Source organism: Triplophysa rosa, linkage group LG16 (genome assembly GCF_024868665.1).
Source record: "Triplophysa rosa linkage group LG16, Trosa_1v2, whole genome shotgun sequence".
NCBI lineage: Eukaryota > Metazoa > Chordata > Actinopteri > Cypriniformes > Nemacheilidae > Triplophysa > Triplophysa rosa.
The window spans coordinates 13,800,223-13,818,212 of record NC_079905.1 but is presented as its reverse complement, the minus strand read 5'-3'; the positions used below and the strand labels follow the sequence as shown (position 1 = coordinate 13,818,212).

Sequence of the window (17,990 nt, the reverse complement as noted above, 5' to 3'; positions counted from 1 at the left end):
GTCACGAATATGCCACGTAGGCCGGACACCTGGAGACAGTAATCCATGATCGTTCGGTTGAAAAAGCAAAGGTGCAGTGCAGCACAGGCAATTACAATTTTCAATTTATGAACATTTTGTACACGATTGAACATACGCTAAATGAAAATCTAAACCTGTTTAAGAAACTATCTAAAAAAAGGTTCACTCAAAAATTTCGGTTGATGCTGTCTGATATGATACTCTTTTATCATTTCTAAAACGGGGGGTTTCAAACCAGTGTCTGAGGACCCCCAGGGGTGGAAAAGTCTAGAGAATAACTTTTAAAAAGTTAAATATACTGAAATAAAATATAAAATGATTAAACAAACAAATGACTGTAGATTCAAATAAAAAAGAGATTGAAATAACACAAACAGTTACTATTATAATAAAAAGAAATATTAAGAATTAAGTAATAAGAAATTAATTTAAATGATTTAAAATAATAAAATAAATATTCAATTGACATTAATAATTCAATTAACATAATTAAACATAAATAATTAATACATTTTGAAGGGTAAATTACAATAGTAAGATGAAAAATATTAAAAAATTACTGTTTTATTTTACAGAATTTGTGTATTGTTTAAATGCGATAAAAATACAATTACTTACAGCAATAAACTGCCAATTTACAAATTTTGTGCAAAAATAACAAGGAAAAGGTGTAATTTTACTTTACGAAAATGTTATTTTACTGTCCTTTTTTGGTGCCCCAGCTGCCAAAATATTCGTTTTTTTCTACAGGTATTTTTTTTTACAGTGCAACAAACTAATTTTACATTTATAACATTCGTTTTTCTGTTTATAAATTGGGTGTTTTATGCCTTTTACATTTTAGGATGGGGTCCCTCACATAAGGATGATCATGTGGTCTTTGGCATCTAAACTATTGAGAACCCCGCTCTAAAACACAGGCAAGTTTTCATAGCTATTGCAGACATTTTTTATTTGCAGTTGGCCAGAATTTCTTTAATCCATGAATGAAAGTGTCCAACAAAGGGGGGTAACTGAAAGAAAAGTGTTTGGCTGGTCATGTGACCACAACATGTCAGCTCCAATATGGCAGCCCTTCTCTATGTAAAATAAAACAGCTTTCCTCAGACTCCCTCAGCAAACACATCTGTTGCATTTAAGTATGGCAACATCACAGTCTGTGTTATGAGACTACAGAACATTTTTCTTAAGTTCTGACAGACTCTGAAAGAGAACTCTGTTCTGTAGTTCCTGATGTACAGCCTCTGGAACACAATTGTCCTGTCATACACGTAGAGCTGCCAAACATCTTTCTCACACACCAAGTATGTAATTTCATTACACCAACAACATGCCACCAGATGTCATACAGCAACACATAAATTGCAATTACTGTATAATGGCCTGTAATATTAATGAGCCGTCTTCTACTCTTCTGCTCCTGTCAGAACTGTTTATAATTACACCAGCAATACTGGTTAGTGTTTCTGACTCACTCATGACTGACATAAAAGCTATTAGACACAATGATGCACAGCACAGGGTGGAACAGATACCAGGGATTTGCTGTTGTTTTAGCAAATAACATACATGTACCCACACTAACTCTTTTGGTATCTACACTGCAAACAGAAGAACAAATGCACAAACTCTGAGATATGAGATCATGAAAAATGCCCATTGTGCAAAATAATGCCAGCTTTATTGGTACACAAACATTGTCTAGGGCATGTTTAACAAACCCCCATACTGCTTGGCACTTGTACACAAAACACATGTTGGCAGACGTAAAACTATTTAAAATAAAACTTCACGACGTTTGAAATGTGTTATCCAATACAAGTATGTGATTTACAACAAAGCACTCACTCCCAACCTCATCTCTGAGCTTTAATTTATTTCTGCTTCTACAAAGTAGTTTTATAGTGTTCTCTCGATTTAAAATGTAGTTGAACAGGAATGACATTGTCTAAAAACACTCTGGAACACACATGGATGATCACAGAATGGCAATGGAAATTCATCTTAATGCTCATCATCTGCCACTTCCTCTAAATCATCCTCATCTTCATCATCCTCGTTGTCGTCGTCGTCGTCTTCCTCGTCCCGTTTTCTCTGCCTGCTAGATGGTCTGGACTATACCAGAAGAAAAGCCTTTTAATTGCAATTTTGGGAAACAGCTCGACTGACTCATTCTAATGCGATTCACGTACTGCAAAAAGTACAAGATTTCTCCCGCAAGTCATATCACAACAAAGACAGTGCTGTCTAATAGAAAATCATGTGTATATCCCTGAAGTCAAAGCAATGCGATCCTACACTAATTGTCTGTTGAGTCATTGTGAATGAAAGCATAGTTTCAACCATTAATGTAACGTAATTAAAGTGATTTTATCTGCAATATATAACAAATATAACAAACAGCATGCATTTGACACTATATTTGATATGCTATATCTGTTTTTTTCACATGCATTTACCTGTAATGTTCCTGATCTACTCATTGATGTACCAGTTCGATTCAAAGACAGTTTTGAATTCGCACGAACGATTTCTAAACGTGACTGGTAGTCAGGGGGATGCAGGGAATTCCTAAATACCTGTTGGGAAAAAGGGGTTGTAGGGTAACTCTGGCAAAAGACCACTCAGATCATGATACATTAATGGAACAGTTCACCCAAACTTGATAATTCTGTCTTTATTTACTGGTCCTCAAGTTGTTCCAATTCTCTATAAATTTGTTTTTTTCTGATGAACACAGAGAAAGATATTTGGAAGAATGCTTGTAACCAAACAGTTCTCGGCCACTATTGATAACCATAATAGGAAAATTGACAATGGTAGTCAAAAGTGCCCTAGAACTGTTTGCTTTCATACATTCTTCAAAATATCTTCTTTTGTGTTCAACAGAACAAATTTATTAAGCAAGGTTTCCTACAATGGCGGTAACTACTATGTGTAAATGAAGACAGATTTTTTTATTTTTGGTTGAACTGTCCCTTTAAATAAGATTACATCAAAAAATTAATACAATATAATATAATAGTGCCTAATACTGTGTTTTACCAAAAATGTTCAGACATTCTGCCCTTCTGAGGGTATGACAACAAACATTGTCACCTCACTTTATTAATTCTAGTTAAATATTACAGAAAGCATATTTATGATCTATCTCATATGCCATAGTTGTGTCTTCATAAACCTGTCACCGTGCGGCATTGCATGACTATTAAAATGTACAGATCCGATTACAGGCAAAGTTCAAACATGAACGAGGAAGTGTTTCCATAAAAATCCCTGGTAAAACATTATTCATGTGATGGTTTCCTCGGCAAGATGAACAAACTTGGAGCATTAAATTTGTTTTGGCACAGCAAACTATGAATTTATAAATAAATGCATTAGCAAGCGCGAACATTCCACAGCTGACTGAACACGCTTTGCAGGATGCCTCCCGAGTTTCTTTTTACATATCAGGATTAGGGGGGCCTTAAACCCTACAAACCAGAGCTTTCATCATTATGACAGTGGGGACATCTCGAGAGGAGAAAGAATATAATGTGATTAGACATCAAGACAGACAAACTGAAACCAGCAGGACCCTCTGGAGGGGAAGTGCTGGTGCACAGTGCTCACCTCAAGGTCTCCTTCCTCATCAACATTCTGAATCTTCTGGTAAGCAGTCGTGTAAATTTCCAAAGCCTTGGCATGAAACGCCATTTCAACTGTCACGAATTCACCCAAAATCTTCTACAGGGAGCACAAGACAACATCATATTTATTCATTCGTATTAGCATTAAAAATATCCAAGTGTCAAGGGTGAATAAATGGACATAAATTGTATTTATGAATAAACTAAACACATTATACATGCTTTGTATAATGCTGGTTGTTTCATTAAGTAACAAAGCTGATATTTCATCAAGGGACCTTGATGTCACAAATCTTCTGCTTTTCAAAGTCGTCTATTGTCTCCTCCAGCTGTCGAGTCGTGCGCGTGGCGTCCATTGTGGCTCATTGGAGTTCACTCTCGGCCTTTCGTGACATAACAGACAAAAGTAAAGCACAAACTGTTCCAAGCGATGGAGATTCACAGGATGTGACATTGAGAGATTTCAAACAAGTGCAATGAGATGTGTCACATCAGGGTAAATATAAGTGACATTTTAGTGCCAGATTCATCTTGATTGGCTGTTTTAATCAGGATAATAAACGCATTTTTAAGAGACTGGTAAAGTGTGTTGCACACAAGACCCACCTGCGACTGTGAAAGAATGTCAAGGAATTATCTGAGTTCTGTTATTTTAACATTCTGTACTGTTTTTTTTAAAAATTATGATCATACTTAAAATCTGGGGTTCCAAGTATAATTCAAATCTGGAAATACTAAAAACAGAATGGTTTAGGACGTAAAGAAGGACAAAAAAATATGTAAAACAAAAGCATTAATGCAAATGTGCATAATAAAAATTAAATAAAAAGTAGAAAAAAGCATATAAACGTAAAAGACAACATTTTTTACATTATTAGGCATTTAAATGTCAAGAATTCGATTGACCTAAAAACTGGAAGATCTTTCGTAATATGATCACTTATGTCATGATCTATTGCTCTCCTGAAAAACGATGTAATTCCAGTAACAGATCAAACCTGATGACATTAGACTGCAAGGATACAATGATCTGTCTGTCTGATGGGTTTTTCTGTCTCATTTTTTCTAGCTGCTGCATCTGCTTGGCCTCTCTGTTCCTTGCATTCTGTGTCAACTTCAGGTCTTCCTGTAAATAAATTGTATAAAGTCACAAAAAGAAGTTGGAACAGAATGCCTTGTGCAAAGATAAATTGTTCTGGTTCTGGTTAGGTTTTGGTCACTGTACATCACTAACTCAGAATATGATGCAATGCTGCCCTCATGAGATCATTTGTATAATATAAAATATGACAACTATGGGAACCAATCACTGATGGACAAACAACTCTTACCCTTTTTGTCTTTACAATATTCCCATACGCTTTCAATGGCTCTATAACTTTAACCTCCAGTCTCTCCACCTGTGAACGACAGTAGTTGTATGATAGTGATAAAAAACAGATATGTTAAAATATGCTTTCATAGTTTCAATCATACCTCCGCTTGGCGATAGTCCTGAATCTTGGCTAGTTGATCAGCAAAATTCTTCAATCCACATTTCAGGTTGGGTGTCTCTGTGTCAGCATACTGACCGATTTCTCGGACAAGTAGGTCAGCTTTGTCCCGGAGTCGTGCAGTTTTACGGACATAAGCTGCAAACATTTGGCACAGATCTCCAAAGTGTTTCTCTACATTGGTGATGTTGTCTTGTATCTGCTTGGTCTGGGTGTCCCTGTAATGTGCATTGTAGGAGGACGAGGATTATTTGACTGGGAAATGCTGTCATTATGGGTTGTCATGTAGCTTTTGCTCTCCATCAATGTGTCAAAGTGATTTTGATTTAAATTGACTGCAAGTTAAAAATATGGTCGGTTTATCGACACTGTGCAGCATAACTAAAGCAGACTAGCAGTTCCTGCGTTTGTAGTTAAATACAGAGACTATTTTGTGTACATGAGTTGGTAAATAAATAATTTCCAACGTCAAAACACATCCAAGCTGAACTGTTAATATTTAGCTTAGCACGCTAGTTAGCTTAGCACGGCAGTTATCAACGCGTTCATAAAGAAACACTGGCAACCTTACCTCGCTCTTGCATCAGGCGTGCGGCTCATCATTTCCCAGGTTTTAGATATGAATTCAAACTATATTGATAAAAATATCGCAATTAAAAGGTAAGAAATGTGTTACGATTTCAACTCTCCAAGAGTGAATCTGGAAGAACGCTTTGCGCCGTTACCATGGCGCTGAACAAGCGCCCTCTGCTGGTGAAGCAAGAAAAAAGAAAAAAGTAGAATATTGAATATATGTACATTTAGGTACTGCGTGGCAATGAACAAATGTTACTAAAAAAACTAACAAACAATAATAAAATAAAATAAATAGGACAATAACTTTTTTAATGGTCTAGGTTACTAACTTTTCAAACGGCATTTTTCCCATTTCTCAACGTTGAAATCTTTAAAGGTTGAAGTAGATTAATGTTACATAAAGGACAAAGGAAACCACAAATCACTTATTGGCTTTTCCATTCTTTTACTACGAATAAAACAATTTGACTTAAATTTCCCTCTCAACATACACATATGGCATATCTTAGCGATTTTATTGGTTTTGTAACATTGCCAAAGGCAGACTTCATGATCATTGAAAGTAATGGGAATTGATATTGATGCGCTCATGAATGTCACCAGATGCTGTCTCTGCGCCTCTGTGGAGAATGTCCAAAAACCTTCATTATCAGACTTAATCATCCGTGGAATTGATCCCACTGTAACAGATTGCCTGTGTAAAACACAGCGTGTTGAGCGGTGTGCATTGAATCCTATTCAATAACTCTAAGCTTTATTCGGCCACTTTCTCTGTTTTGTCTGATAACCTAAGAGCAAGCTTATATAGAATTTTTGGTCGTGAAAGAATAATGAAGTTATTCATCAAGATTATAATAAATCAGATTTTGCGATTTTTGTACTGAAGTGCGTAAATTGAAATGCAGTACCATTTATCTACCGCAAGAGGGCAGGCGATATCTTTCTTACTGTCGTTCACATCTTTCTATTTGGGTCTGCTTGGAAGTAGTCAAACAAAATATCAAAATATTGTATCATTTTACAAAGCAGTAATTTGGGTGTTAATTTGTTAAACAATATGACATAGGATCTCGGAGCATAAGTGTTATTGCAATGATGGGATACAGTCCTTCAAATGTAGGCTATAGTGTACATACACTATGAGACATTCATATAAATCTTTGCCTTAGATCGTCATTCTTCACCTTGTGAATGTTGTCCCCAAGCCATACTGCATACTGTGTCTGGTGTATTTATTTGTTCTAGAAGAGTGTCATCTTATAGACAGAGTCTGACTTTCTTAAGGAACAGATGGTGTTATTACAAAAACACCAATTAGCGGGAATTGGGTTGCATCAACACAGCTCTCCGAGCTTCGTGTTGGTGGCCGTCTGTGCCGCACTGACAGGTTATGTCAGTAAGAAGTGTTCCCACTGAACAGATTGGGACTGACATATGTCAGGAGCCTTGGCTGTCTGGGGTCCTGTGAGAGAGGTACTGGGGCCTGTGAGCATTGCTCCTGGTGCCTGCAGGTGAGACCTCATCAGTGTTATGCTCTCTAAGGGTGTCAAGTCATCTCTGCGTTCTCCTCGCCCCACCAATCACCAGCAGTAGTCTGTCCGCATGCCTGCCTGCTTCTGTCATTATGTGCTCTGTGGTGTCTGTCAGTACATGAAATTAGATCAAAACCGTTTGCTGATTAGTTGCATTCTGCTCTCATTTAAAATGCAAGGCTCACCTTATGCTGATGTTTTGGGCCTGCGTGATTTTAATTTATACTGAAGAGTGTGATGGGTTTTCTCTAACTCATTTACATACCCGTTTATAAATATTTTTAAATCCTTGTGCATTTAAATGTGACTCATATTGTGATTGCATATCTGGAAACAAATGGAGGCCTTTATTTCTTCATCTTCTTTCATATAAATGTGGCAGGTTTTGTTGTGTGGCTAACTTCAGAAAAAATACCACGCTGCTTGGATTCATGTTGGGGTTACAGATTAGTTGACACTTTAACTCTCAGTACAATTTTCAGGGGAAGATTGAATTTCCGAGAGCACGTGAAGGCAGCATAGGACGCTAGCTATGGTGCCTTCGCGTTCTCTAGGAAATGAGATAAATCCCACTTCAACCAGGAAATAACGTCTGGATTTAGTACCATTAATGCCCGGTTTAACAGACAAGGATTAAGGCTAGTCCCAGACTAAAATAAATGTTTGAGCTGTCGTACCTTAAAATAACTTGCCCTGACATATCTTAAAATATATCAGTAATGTTTTTTCTAATGCATTTTTTTAAAAGCAACCTAAATATCCTAATTCAACTAAGACATACCGGGCTTAAGCTAAGCCTTGTCTGTGAAACCGGCCTAAAAGTATTTAGTAACATTAAAACATTAATGTTACAATAAATTTTAGACAAAAAACCATTAGGAAACTAAATGGTTGGTTTAGTTCTTTTATATGGGCCAAGAAAAAGCCACGCATTAAGTTTTTACTTTATGTCTTCCATCTACAGTAGGCGGGCAGTCTTGATCTTCCGGATATTCGGAAATACCAGCTCAGTGTCCATTTAAGTATTATCTCTAATCGGGTACATAAAGGATCCAGATCTGTGCGGTTTGATTTAGAAAGTTTATTATGCAAACATCCACTGGAAAATTTATTGTTTTTCAAGAGACTTAAATCTATAAAGATGGCCGACAGCAATCCAATTACAATTTGCAGGGTGTAGCAGAACATTAGACGAGCGGAAGGCAGGGACTCTCACGGAGGGGCTTACAGTATTCCACTACCAGAGACTTTGTCAAAATAGACACTGCTTTGTTTATAAATCAGGATACTGTTTATCGGCTGTGGAGAGCCAGCTTTTTCTACATCAGAACAATGCTATAAGCTCTGTCTATAAGACTCTTAAAGAGAATGGTTCTGCCGACACACAACATCTGAAAGAGACATGGGAAAGAACTCTTAATGTCCGAATCACTAATGATGAATGGGAGGATGCCTGGAGGAATGCAGAGACCTTGAGTATATGTAACCGAGTTAAAGCAATGCAGTCACAAATCCTACACAGACAGAGCCCATATATCTCCCTCACGGAGGCGCAAATTCAAAGACGATTGCTCCTCAATCTGTCCAAAATGTAAAATAGAGGAAGGAGATCTTGTTCATTGGTTATTGGTTTTGTTGAAAAATTCAGAGGTTCTGGGGTGGCGGTACAAGAGATCAATACTATTCTGGCCATTGATGATGTGTGTGACCCGTTGAATGTTGTGTTGACAGTGCTTGGAATACATTGCAATTCCTTTACAGATAAACATAAAAAGGTGCTTTATAAGCTTCTAACATACTGTGCAAGAAAATGTATTTTATTAATATCAGAAAAAATCTCCTTCAATAACACAATGGCATAGAGCTATTCTTATATATACTATTTTAGACTACTTCACTTGTGTCACTCATAGCAAAGACCATACATTTCACAGAGGGTGGGAACCATATTTGACATATGTGGGACTAAGCATTTCTTTTATCTATAGGGTTTGTTTAGGGAGATATAATTTTGTTATATAGAAACCCAGAGTTTTGGGTTCCTCGCCACCGTTTGCATACTGTTTTGCATCTGCCTGGCCAGGGGGGCTGCTTTAGAATTTTAAAGTTTTACTTAATTAATATTGCATATAGAAATTTATAGTCTGTTATATTGACCTGTGCTTCTCTCTCCTTTATCTTAAATGTGTGCTCTCACTGTGTGTGTGTTTGTGTGTGTGCGTGTGTGTGCGTGCGTGTCTTTGTGTCTGTGCGTACTTGTCTGTGTATGTGTGTGTGTGCTTGCGCGTCCGTGTGTCTGTGTCTGTGTGTTAGTACGTGTGCATATTGTGTGTGTGGAGTGTTTTGTATGTGGGTATGTCTGTCTTCTTTGTTTTCACCTTTTTCTTGTTTTTACAGGTACAACTTTAATTGGTTTGCTTATAGTCAATATGTCTTATGTACAGCTGATTTGTAACAATGAAAATTGTAAAAAGCGCTATATAAATAAAGTTGAGTTGAGAATCATTGCATCAAAAATGATCTATTGCTTTTCTGATCTAATTAAATAGTGAGCCGTTTTATTTCCTTTTTCAATTCTTTTTTTATGTGTTTATTTATTTATATGTATTTATTTTTGTTTATTGGATAATTTGTGTTTAAAAGTCGAAAATCAATAAATAAAAGAGAGAGGTTATAATTAAAAGCAAAACAACAAAACATAATCATTCAAACAAATACAATTATAAAATTGTATAATAAACTTTGTAAATTAAATAAATATTCTCTTACTCTCTAAAAAAAAACATAAATGTTACTAACGATTTAGTAGCATTTCAACATTACAAGTATCTGCTAACATTAAAATAATTATTTCTGGGTTGAAGTGGGAATGATCAAATTTCCGAGAGCACGTGAAGGCAGCATTAGTGTTCCGTGCATCAAAAATGGACTTGTTTCTGAAAGAAAGTATGACAAAGCTAGTGGATGATATCGGTGAAAGTAAAGGGTTTTGTGTTGTAATCGATAAGATGGTTCATTTATTTAGTTGAGTGATTGACTCAAAACCTAAACTTTCCCACGTTTGTACTGTGCACGTTACTGTAAATAGCGTTTGTATAAAAACGTCTGCTAAGGACAGAAATATGGATGTAAATTAACAGCAAGTGAGCATACATTAGGCTGGAGTTGAATGGGCCATGTAATTCTCCTCTTAAAATTGATTGTACCTTAAGGCCATGCACAGAAGTGTTATGTATGTATAATTTATTTATCTATCCCACATTTAATATTAATATCAATCTTTATTGTGCTCGAACATCCTTGGAGCCAGGTCCCCCACCCTGCATGCTTTAATGCATCTCCAAGCTGGCAATGTTGCCAAACTGCGGCCATCACGCCATACAAACAGCTGAGTACATCTTTACTGCACGTTAACCTCTTCGCTGTAATAGACTGCCCCTCCTAAATACAGAATATCTATCTCATCCCCAGAGAGGCCATTTTGGAGTGCTTCCAGAACTTCTTGCTTCACTGGCTAATTGAGAATGACTTCAGACTTCAGACTACAGAAACACTGCATACTCTGTGTGCTTTGTGTGTGTGTGTTAAAGTGCGGTGGACAATGGATTAGATGTTATTTTAAGTCAACCTGATACACGATTTCTGTGTATTTCTCTTTTGCATTGCAAAAACTGTCCTTATGTCATCAATATGCAAATGGATTAAATCGGCAAGAGTGCAGCCCCGGTTCCCTGAAGTGCATTCGTTAGAAACTGTTAGCATAATTGATTCCCAGCACTGCTATAAAACTGGTCACTTTGTGAGGCTTCTTGGCCCCTTGGGTATGCAGTCAGAGTTCATGGACTAACTTCCAGCATTAATCATTAAGAAGTGTCCAGAATGTGGTCTCCTGAGACGCGCAACACGCACACACAGTATTCCAGTCAATGACGTCTGTATGATAACTGTGTGACAGTGGTTCGATTGACCGTCATCCTTTCAGAATGCTTTCCAATAAAACTGGATTTGTAAGGTTCAATGGAGTTTTTGTTAATACTTAAGGACGTATTAAGTCTTTTCGTTATTTCTACTTGAGGGATAGTTCACCCAAAGATACAAGTTCTGTCACCATTTACTCATCCGTTTGTCCTTTCAAACCTGTATGACTTTGTTTGTTCTGCAGAACACAAAAGAAGATATTTTGAAGAATGTTGGTAACTGAACAACGGCAGTACCCATTGACTACTGCATTGGTGTGCATTGGAATTTCCATTTTTGGGTGAACTATCCCTTTAAATTATATTACTAAATCTTATTTACATTTTTGTTAAACATCGAAACGTATACTTCCGAATTAAAATGGACATTCATGCTGATGGTTGCTTTTAAAGTGTACATTTTTTCTGTATATTAATTTCTTGGAATCTACTGGAAGGGTGGTGTTTACCTCACGCTCTATTACATTTGCAATTAACCCTAAAGTGATCGTTCAACCAAAAATGAAAATTCTGTCATCATTTACTTACCCACAGATTATTCCAAACCTGTAAGAATGTCTTTGTTCTGCTGAACGTAGAGGAAGCTGTTTGGAAAAAAATGTCAGTACCAAACAGATCTCACTATACCATAGGGAAAGTAAATACTATGGGAGTCAATGGGGGACGGTAACTGACATTCTTCCAAATATCTTTTCTTATACAGGTTGTGAACAATCTGAGGGTGAGCAAATGATGACAGAATTTTCATTTCTGGGTAAACTATCACTATAAATACCCTACAAAATATGAAATATAAAACGAATAAATAAAGACTATCAATACAAATTCAAATCTGCTGTTTTCATTCAGTAAAATCATTCAAATCAGGAGCAATCATGTGCACGTCACCATATCTTTATGTGTGGACTTTTGTTTCCGCTGCCCTCCTTAGAAATACCAGCGGGATGGGAGACGTGGGTGCCAGTGAAACCCATCTTTTATTTTCTAATTAAAATCTTCCACATTTCGCCCGGGTGCTCCACAACACCTCGACGGAGAGGGGAATTCATGATGTATTGCTGCCTTTGAAATACAAACGGATCCATCACCTCCACCAGCCATAACCCAGATGGCCAGAAAATTGGCTTTGTGTAGAGATGTGGATCCAGGCATGAATATTAATAGAAGACAGATGTAAACGTATATTAATATCCTTTCACATTTAGGACAGCCTGAAATTAGCACGCTCACTTGGGAGGAAGAGAAGAATGCATGTTTATTGCTGTGTATATTCGTGTACTGTAGTTTCACTGTGGCAGTGCGCTGTTGTGTTGTTTAGAATGATCCGAGCTTATTTGTTCATTTTAAAGGTTAGAGACCTTTAGTTCTCGGGGGTTATCATGAACATTTCTTTGAATCAAAATAACACACATTGCACAGGGTGTCTCCACATTGAGCCACATTGGGGGAGAGACTTTACCTCAGACACAAAGGGAGATGGTAAAGTAATGTGATAGTGTCTTAGGAAGTCAACAAGGAAAGCCTTTAAAATCTTTTTTTGCTATGTTATGCATGCACATTGTTTGCTGAAAAAGACAAAAAACAGCCTAATCAGATGAAGTTTTAGCTTATAAATTCAAGATAGTTTACCTAGTCTCCCGGCAAGGCCTAGCTAGTGCTTAACTGTTCCCAAACATCACCATACTGATAAACAATATACCTTAATATTCCTAAATTAAGCAGTGAGTAGCTCTGTTTTAGGCAAAATCAGAAAGTGCTTTTCTTTTTACCATTAGATGGCAGTAGTGCTCCTTCTAAAACTCATACGTTTCTCCTATAAATATGTGGCATATGTTGCCTTTCAAAGCCACAAAATTCAGATTTTTTAAAAGGTAAAGCTAGAATATGCTTTCTGTAAGTCTTGTTTACTATTATTAGCATGTTCAAAATGTGTTCTGGTTGTTGTATTAGTTAACTTTGTTTGTACCGTACTTTAAGATAACCCTGCGTGATGCTGAAATGCATCAATATCATATCCAATAAAACTAAAAGATGTAAATACACTAAACAGACTAAATGCAATACTCACCCTCATATTGTTTAAAATCTGTATATCGCTGCTGTCCTTCTGAAACCTTTGGTGATTTTTATTTTTTATATATAAATCATTATCATTAGTATTGGTTGTAGCCGCTATGAGGCTGCTCAGGTAGCAGCGGGAGTGAAATTCGTCTGGTTAAGAGTTACACTGAAATAGTTTTAGAGACATTATATCAAGTTAAAAAACTACAAAGTGTTGCTTTAATCATTTGCAATGTACGGTATTTTTCATTACCTGAAAAACAGTGAATTTGGACATACAAGGTTTCGGAAGGACAGCATCGATATGTCTCTTTCCTCTGTGTAACATTACAAAGATATTTTGAGAAAGTGGTTTTGTGTCCATACAGTGTAAGTCAATGGGGGCCAGTTTTATTTGGTTATCAACATTCTTCAACATATCTTTAATGTTCTTGCAGAAGAAAGAAAGTCATACAGGGTTGAGATGACGTGAGAGTGAGTAAATGATGAAAGAAATTTCATTTTTGGGTGAACTATCCCTTTAATAGCACCGATAGGGTATGCGAATATTAGCTGGTGGCACTGGCAGTATGAACATGACAGGTATAAAAAACATAGCGATTGAACTATCACCCCCAAATGAAACAGAAGGCTCAATAAAACTCTATTAAGCATCTAGCCCCCATTTTCTTAGCAGTTTTATGATCACATTTACATCACAGCACCCATGAGACAGAGGTCGCAGAGAGAGGCTTCTTTAGGGAAGCTCTTATACTCAACCTCTCATTGGTCAGTGTGCTGTATGATAAATATAAAGCATTTTAAATTACAGTGCATATTTGTGCATGTGGCAATTACAGGCATTCTTTCCTAATAGGCGAAGTGTATTTTTATCTTCTTGTGCAGTTTGTACTATAGTTTAACTTGAAAATAATTGAAATAGTAAATCCAAAAATTAGCAAATTGGATGGAGAATGGAAAATGAGAGTGTATTTATTGGATTTGCTCTGATGTGACCCTGTTCGTTCTTTATGTCAGGGTGTATTGATACAGTGTGACAGACTCATCAATAAACAACAGCATCTTGATAAATTCAGTAAGGCAAGATGAATTTGAGCCATAAAATAAAAGATTTAGTCACTTAATTATTTGAAAACATTTTCGGCTCACAGTATTTCAGAAGTAGATGACCAGGAAATGGCATATTTTTTTGTTACTGCGAGTCTGTGACGCACTTAGATAACAAAAGAGGACAAAAGATTGCATGTATTGTAATTTTCTGTGGATCTGAAGGCCTACGACTCCGAAGCCCATCTGAAAGTCCGGAAGCTTACCTCCGGTGGCCCTGTGTTTGTAGTGAAACACAATTCAGCTTTCGTGGTTTGTGAAATATGTATGTAGCGCAAAGACATGTTTGCTGAAGTGCCCATCCCAAATGCATTACATACAATCTAACAAATAACTCTTAGGGTGAGATTGCATCCCGAGCTCTGTGCTAGCACAGCCCACAGCTGGACAATGTCGGGATAAATTACATGACTGAATAGCTTAGTGACCCACATTTCCATGTTTTCATATTTCGGCGAAGGAAATGTGAAGGAATACACTGGCGATGGATAGATTATCCAGAGAACAATTTGTGACGAAAACCTTGAATTGTCCAAGAGCTCCGAATATTACAAGCAGGTTGTTCTTCCATATTTACAGAAAGACGGAGAAAGAAAGGGGGCATGGCCTGCGCCTGATTGTAGATCTTACTGACAGAATGGCATACCGTGTTGTTGCCCCAGCGCTGGCCATGCACAGTAAGATTGCTAGTCATACGCTTGGCACAGACGGCAACAGAAATGACTGGCTCATGAGCCACTCTCATAAAGGCAATCTGTCTCAGGCTCTCATAATCACCATCTGTCATTCCCTAAATCAATAGAAATGACAAACGAGGACCAGAAGCCCCGCTGACAGGGGCAGAGAGCCGGACGGAGCTCTGCGAGGTAATCAGGGGTGAATCTGTGTGTTGGGGCGGGTCAGCATCGCCATGTTCCTCTTGGGTTTGCAGACCTTTTGAACTCTGGCCTCTCTGGAGACTTACATGTTTCAAAAAAGGCATGTACTGTATCTCAGTTTTACTCCAGTTTTCAGGGTTTTATACAGTAGGTGTGTCATGGGTGTGGTACAAGAAGAACCCAGATGCAGGCGGCGAGTAAGGAGTAAGGGGTTAACAAAAGGATTTATTAACAAAACAAAGACCCAGGGGGGGGTTGTTGGGGGATGGGTAATTTGGGGTGGGTAAAACAACTGTAACAAGGGATATACACAGAACTCAGGAACATAAACTAACACTACACTAAATAAACACTACACAAAACTAACACTAGACTAGGCTCGAATAACTCACAGGCAGGAACAAGACACAACGTTTTCAAGGACAAGGATCATATGCAGAAATCAGCAAATGGTACAAGGCACAAATGGCGCAAGGCACAACACAAGCAATTCACAAAACGAACGAGCACAGGACAGCAAACACAAGGGCATTATATGGGGAAACTAACAAGGGAGATATCAATAGGCAGGTGTGGGTAATGAGACAACAAGCGGGAAGCTAAACAGGGAACGAGAGGGGCGGGGCCAGAGACGAGACCGGAGAGAACGCACATTATGTGGAGACCGACAATAATATGTTTCTCTCCACACAGAACAAGAGGCTCTGCCATGGTTCTGCCACAAGACCAAGAAAGACATGACAAGAAGAGGCAGAACCATGACAGAAGCCCCCCGTTAAAGAACGCCCCCAGGTGTTCACCAAGGGGCAGACTAACGAGACAAGACCGACTGGGTAACAGATAACATCCAGGAAAACATTGTAAACATTAACAAAGGCAAACTTGAAATAACGATAAAGGGGTTGGGGTGACACAATAAAATAATAAACATGGGAGGGGGGGTGGGGGAACAACAAAGTCCTTGGGGGGAGTCCAGAGGGGTTCGGGCAAGGTGGGGGAGTCTTAGTTCGGGGTGGCGCTCGGGAGCGCCGAGTCCCGGGAGACTTGATATGGTCCGGCTTAGCTGCCTGCAGGACCGGACTGGGTGCCGGACTGAAGACAGGGCTGAATGCCGGCTGAGTGACTGGCTGAAACACCGGCTGAATCGCCTGCTGGAATGCCGGCTGAGTCGCTGGCTGGAATCGCCGGCTGAATCGCTGGCTGGGATGCCGGCTGGCTCACCGGCTGCTGGACAGGACTGGACATCTGTGGCTGGGCAGGACTGGACGTCGGCTGGACTGCCGACTGCAGGACAGGACTGGACGTAGGCTGGACTGCCAACTGCTGGGCAGGACTGGACTCCTGCGGCTGGGTAGGACTGGATGTCGGCTGGACTACCTACTGCTGGGCAGGACTCCGCAAACCCTTCCTCGGCCTCTTCTTCTTAGACTGGCCCATTGAACGTGTGGCCGGCTGCGGAGAGGCGAAGTGGAACCCGATTAGCTCCGTGCCGGAGGAGTCGGACAGGGAGTACCACGACTCCCTTCGACCTCGCCTGCCACGGAGACTGGTAGGAGACAGAGAGGCTCCGGGGGTATGAGGCGGACGGTGCGGCGCTGCCCACGGCCCCGATCTGCAAGGTGCAACCCTCTGGGATCGCGGTCAATGGAGATGAGGAGTTGGAATGAGCTGAGACCCTGGGCTCCGGCCGGTTTAAGGCGTACCTTACCACGCCATCAAAGCCCAGCGGTCTCAGCATTCTCATCTCCGCCCGCGACAGAGGGTCGTTGAGGTCGGCGTTGAACAGCACCACAAGCTCCGCATCCCCAAAGACGCCTCCCCATCTTCTCTGCAGCCTCCAGGAACTGGTCGAGGTACTCCAACAACTCCAAGTTCTCCTGGCGCAGACTGCAAAGGAGACAAGCCTGGCTAGATCGCTGGGAAACGGCATTGTCCATGATGCCACCTGCTGGTTTCTGTACTGGATCGTTCGTTATGTCACGGGTGTGGTACAAGAAGAACCCAGATGCAGATGGCGAGTAAGGGGTTAACAAAAGGATTTATTAACAAAACACAAAACAAAGACCCACTGGGGGGGGGGTTAAAACAACTGTAACAAGGGTGTAACAAAGTTCAATAGAAGGGAAGGAAGGAGGCGGGAACCGGCGAACATTTAACAAAACTTTAATTAAAATAAACAAACAATAATCCAAGAATAAAAGACCGGCAGCCACCTCACGGTCGACTGCCGGCCACACAAACATAAACAAACTTAACAACTTCCGGGCCCGGTCCTCTCTCGTCGGCAGTCCCGTCGCTCATCCTCTTATGCTCCCTAGCTCCCCGTGAGGCATGCGGGACCGGTGCGCGTACAGCTGACACTCATTATCACTCACGCCACCGGCCCCGCCTTCCTGCCCCACGGCTCTCGTCCCGCCTTCCTCGCTACAAAGGGATATACACAGAACTCAGGAACGTAAACTAACACTAGACTAAATAAACACTAGACAAAACTAACACTAGACTAGACTCGAATAACTCACGGGCAGGAACAAGACACAACGTTTTCAAGTACAAGGATCATATGCAGAAATCAGCAAATGGTACAAGGCACAAATGGCACCAAGCACAACACGAGCAATTCACAAAATGAACGAGCACAGGACAGCAAACACAAGGGCATTATATGGGGAAACTAACAAGGGAGATAACAATAGGCAGGTGTAGGTAATGA

At 39.4% G+C, this 17,990-nt stretch overlaps 1 protein-coding gene across 1 annotated transcript; it reads right to left on the bottom strand.

The window, feature by feature from the left end:
- Positions 1-720: 720 nt before the first annotated feature.
- On the bottom strand, positions 721-5,890 carry cibar1 (CBY1 interacting BAR domain containing 1). The gene is given in 9 exon segments (XM_057354787.1): positions 721-2,136; positions 2,481-2,600; positions 3,637-3,750; positions 3,932-4,071; positions 4,256-4,265; positions 4,678-4,779; positions 4,985-5,053; positions 5,130-5,364; positions 5,718-5,890. Coding segments are annotated over 9 exon segments (933 nt in total). The 5' UTR covers positions 5,750-5,890; the 3' UTR covers positions 721-2,025.
- Positions 5,891-17,990: the final 12,100 nt, after the last annotated feature.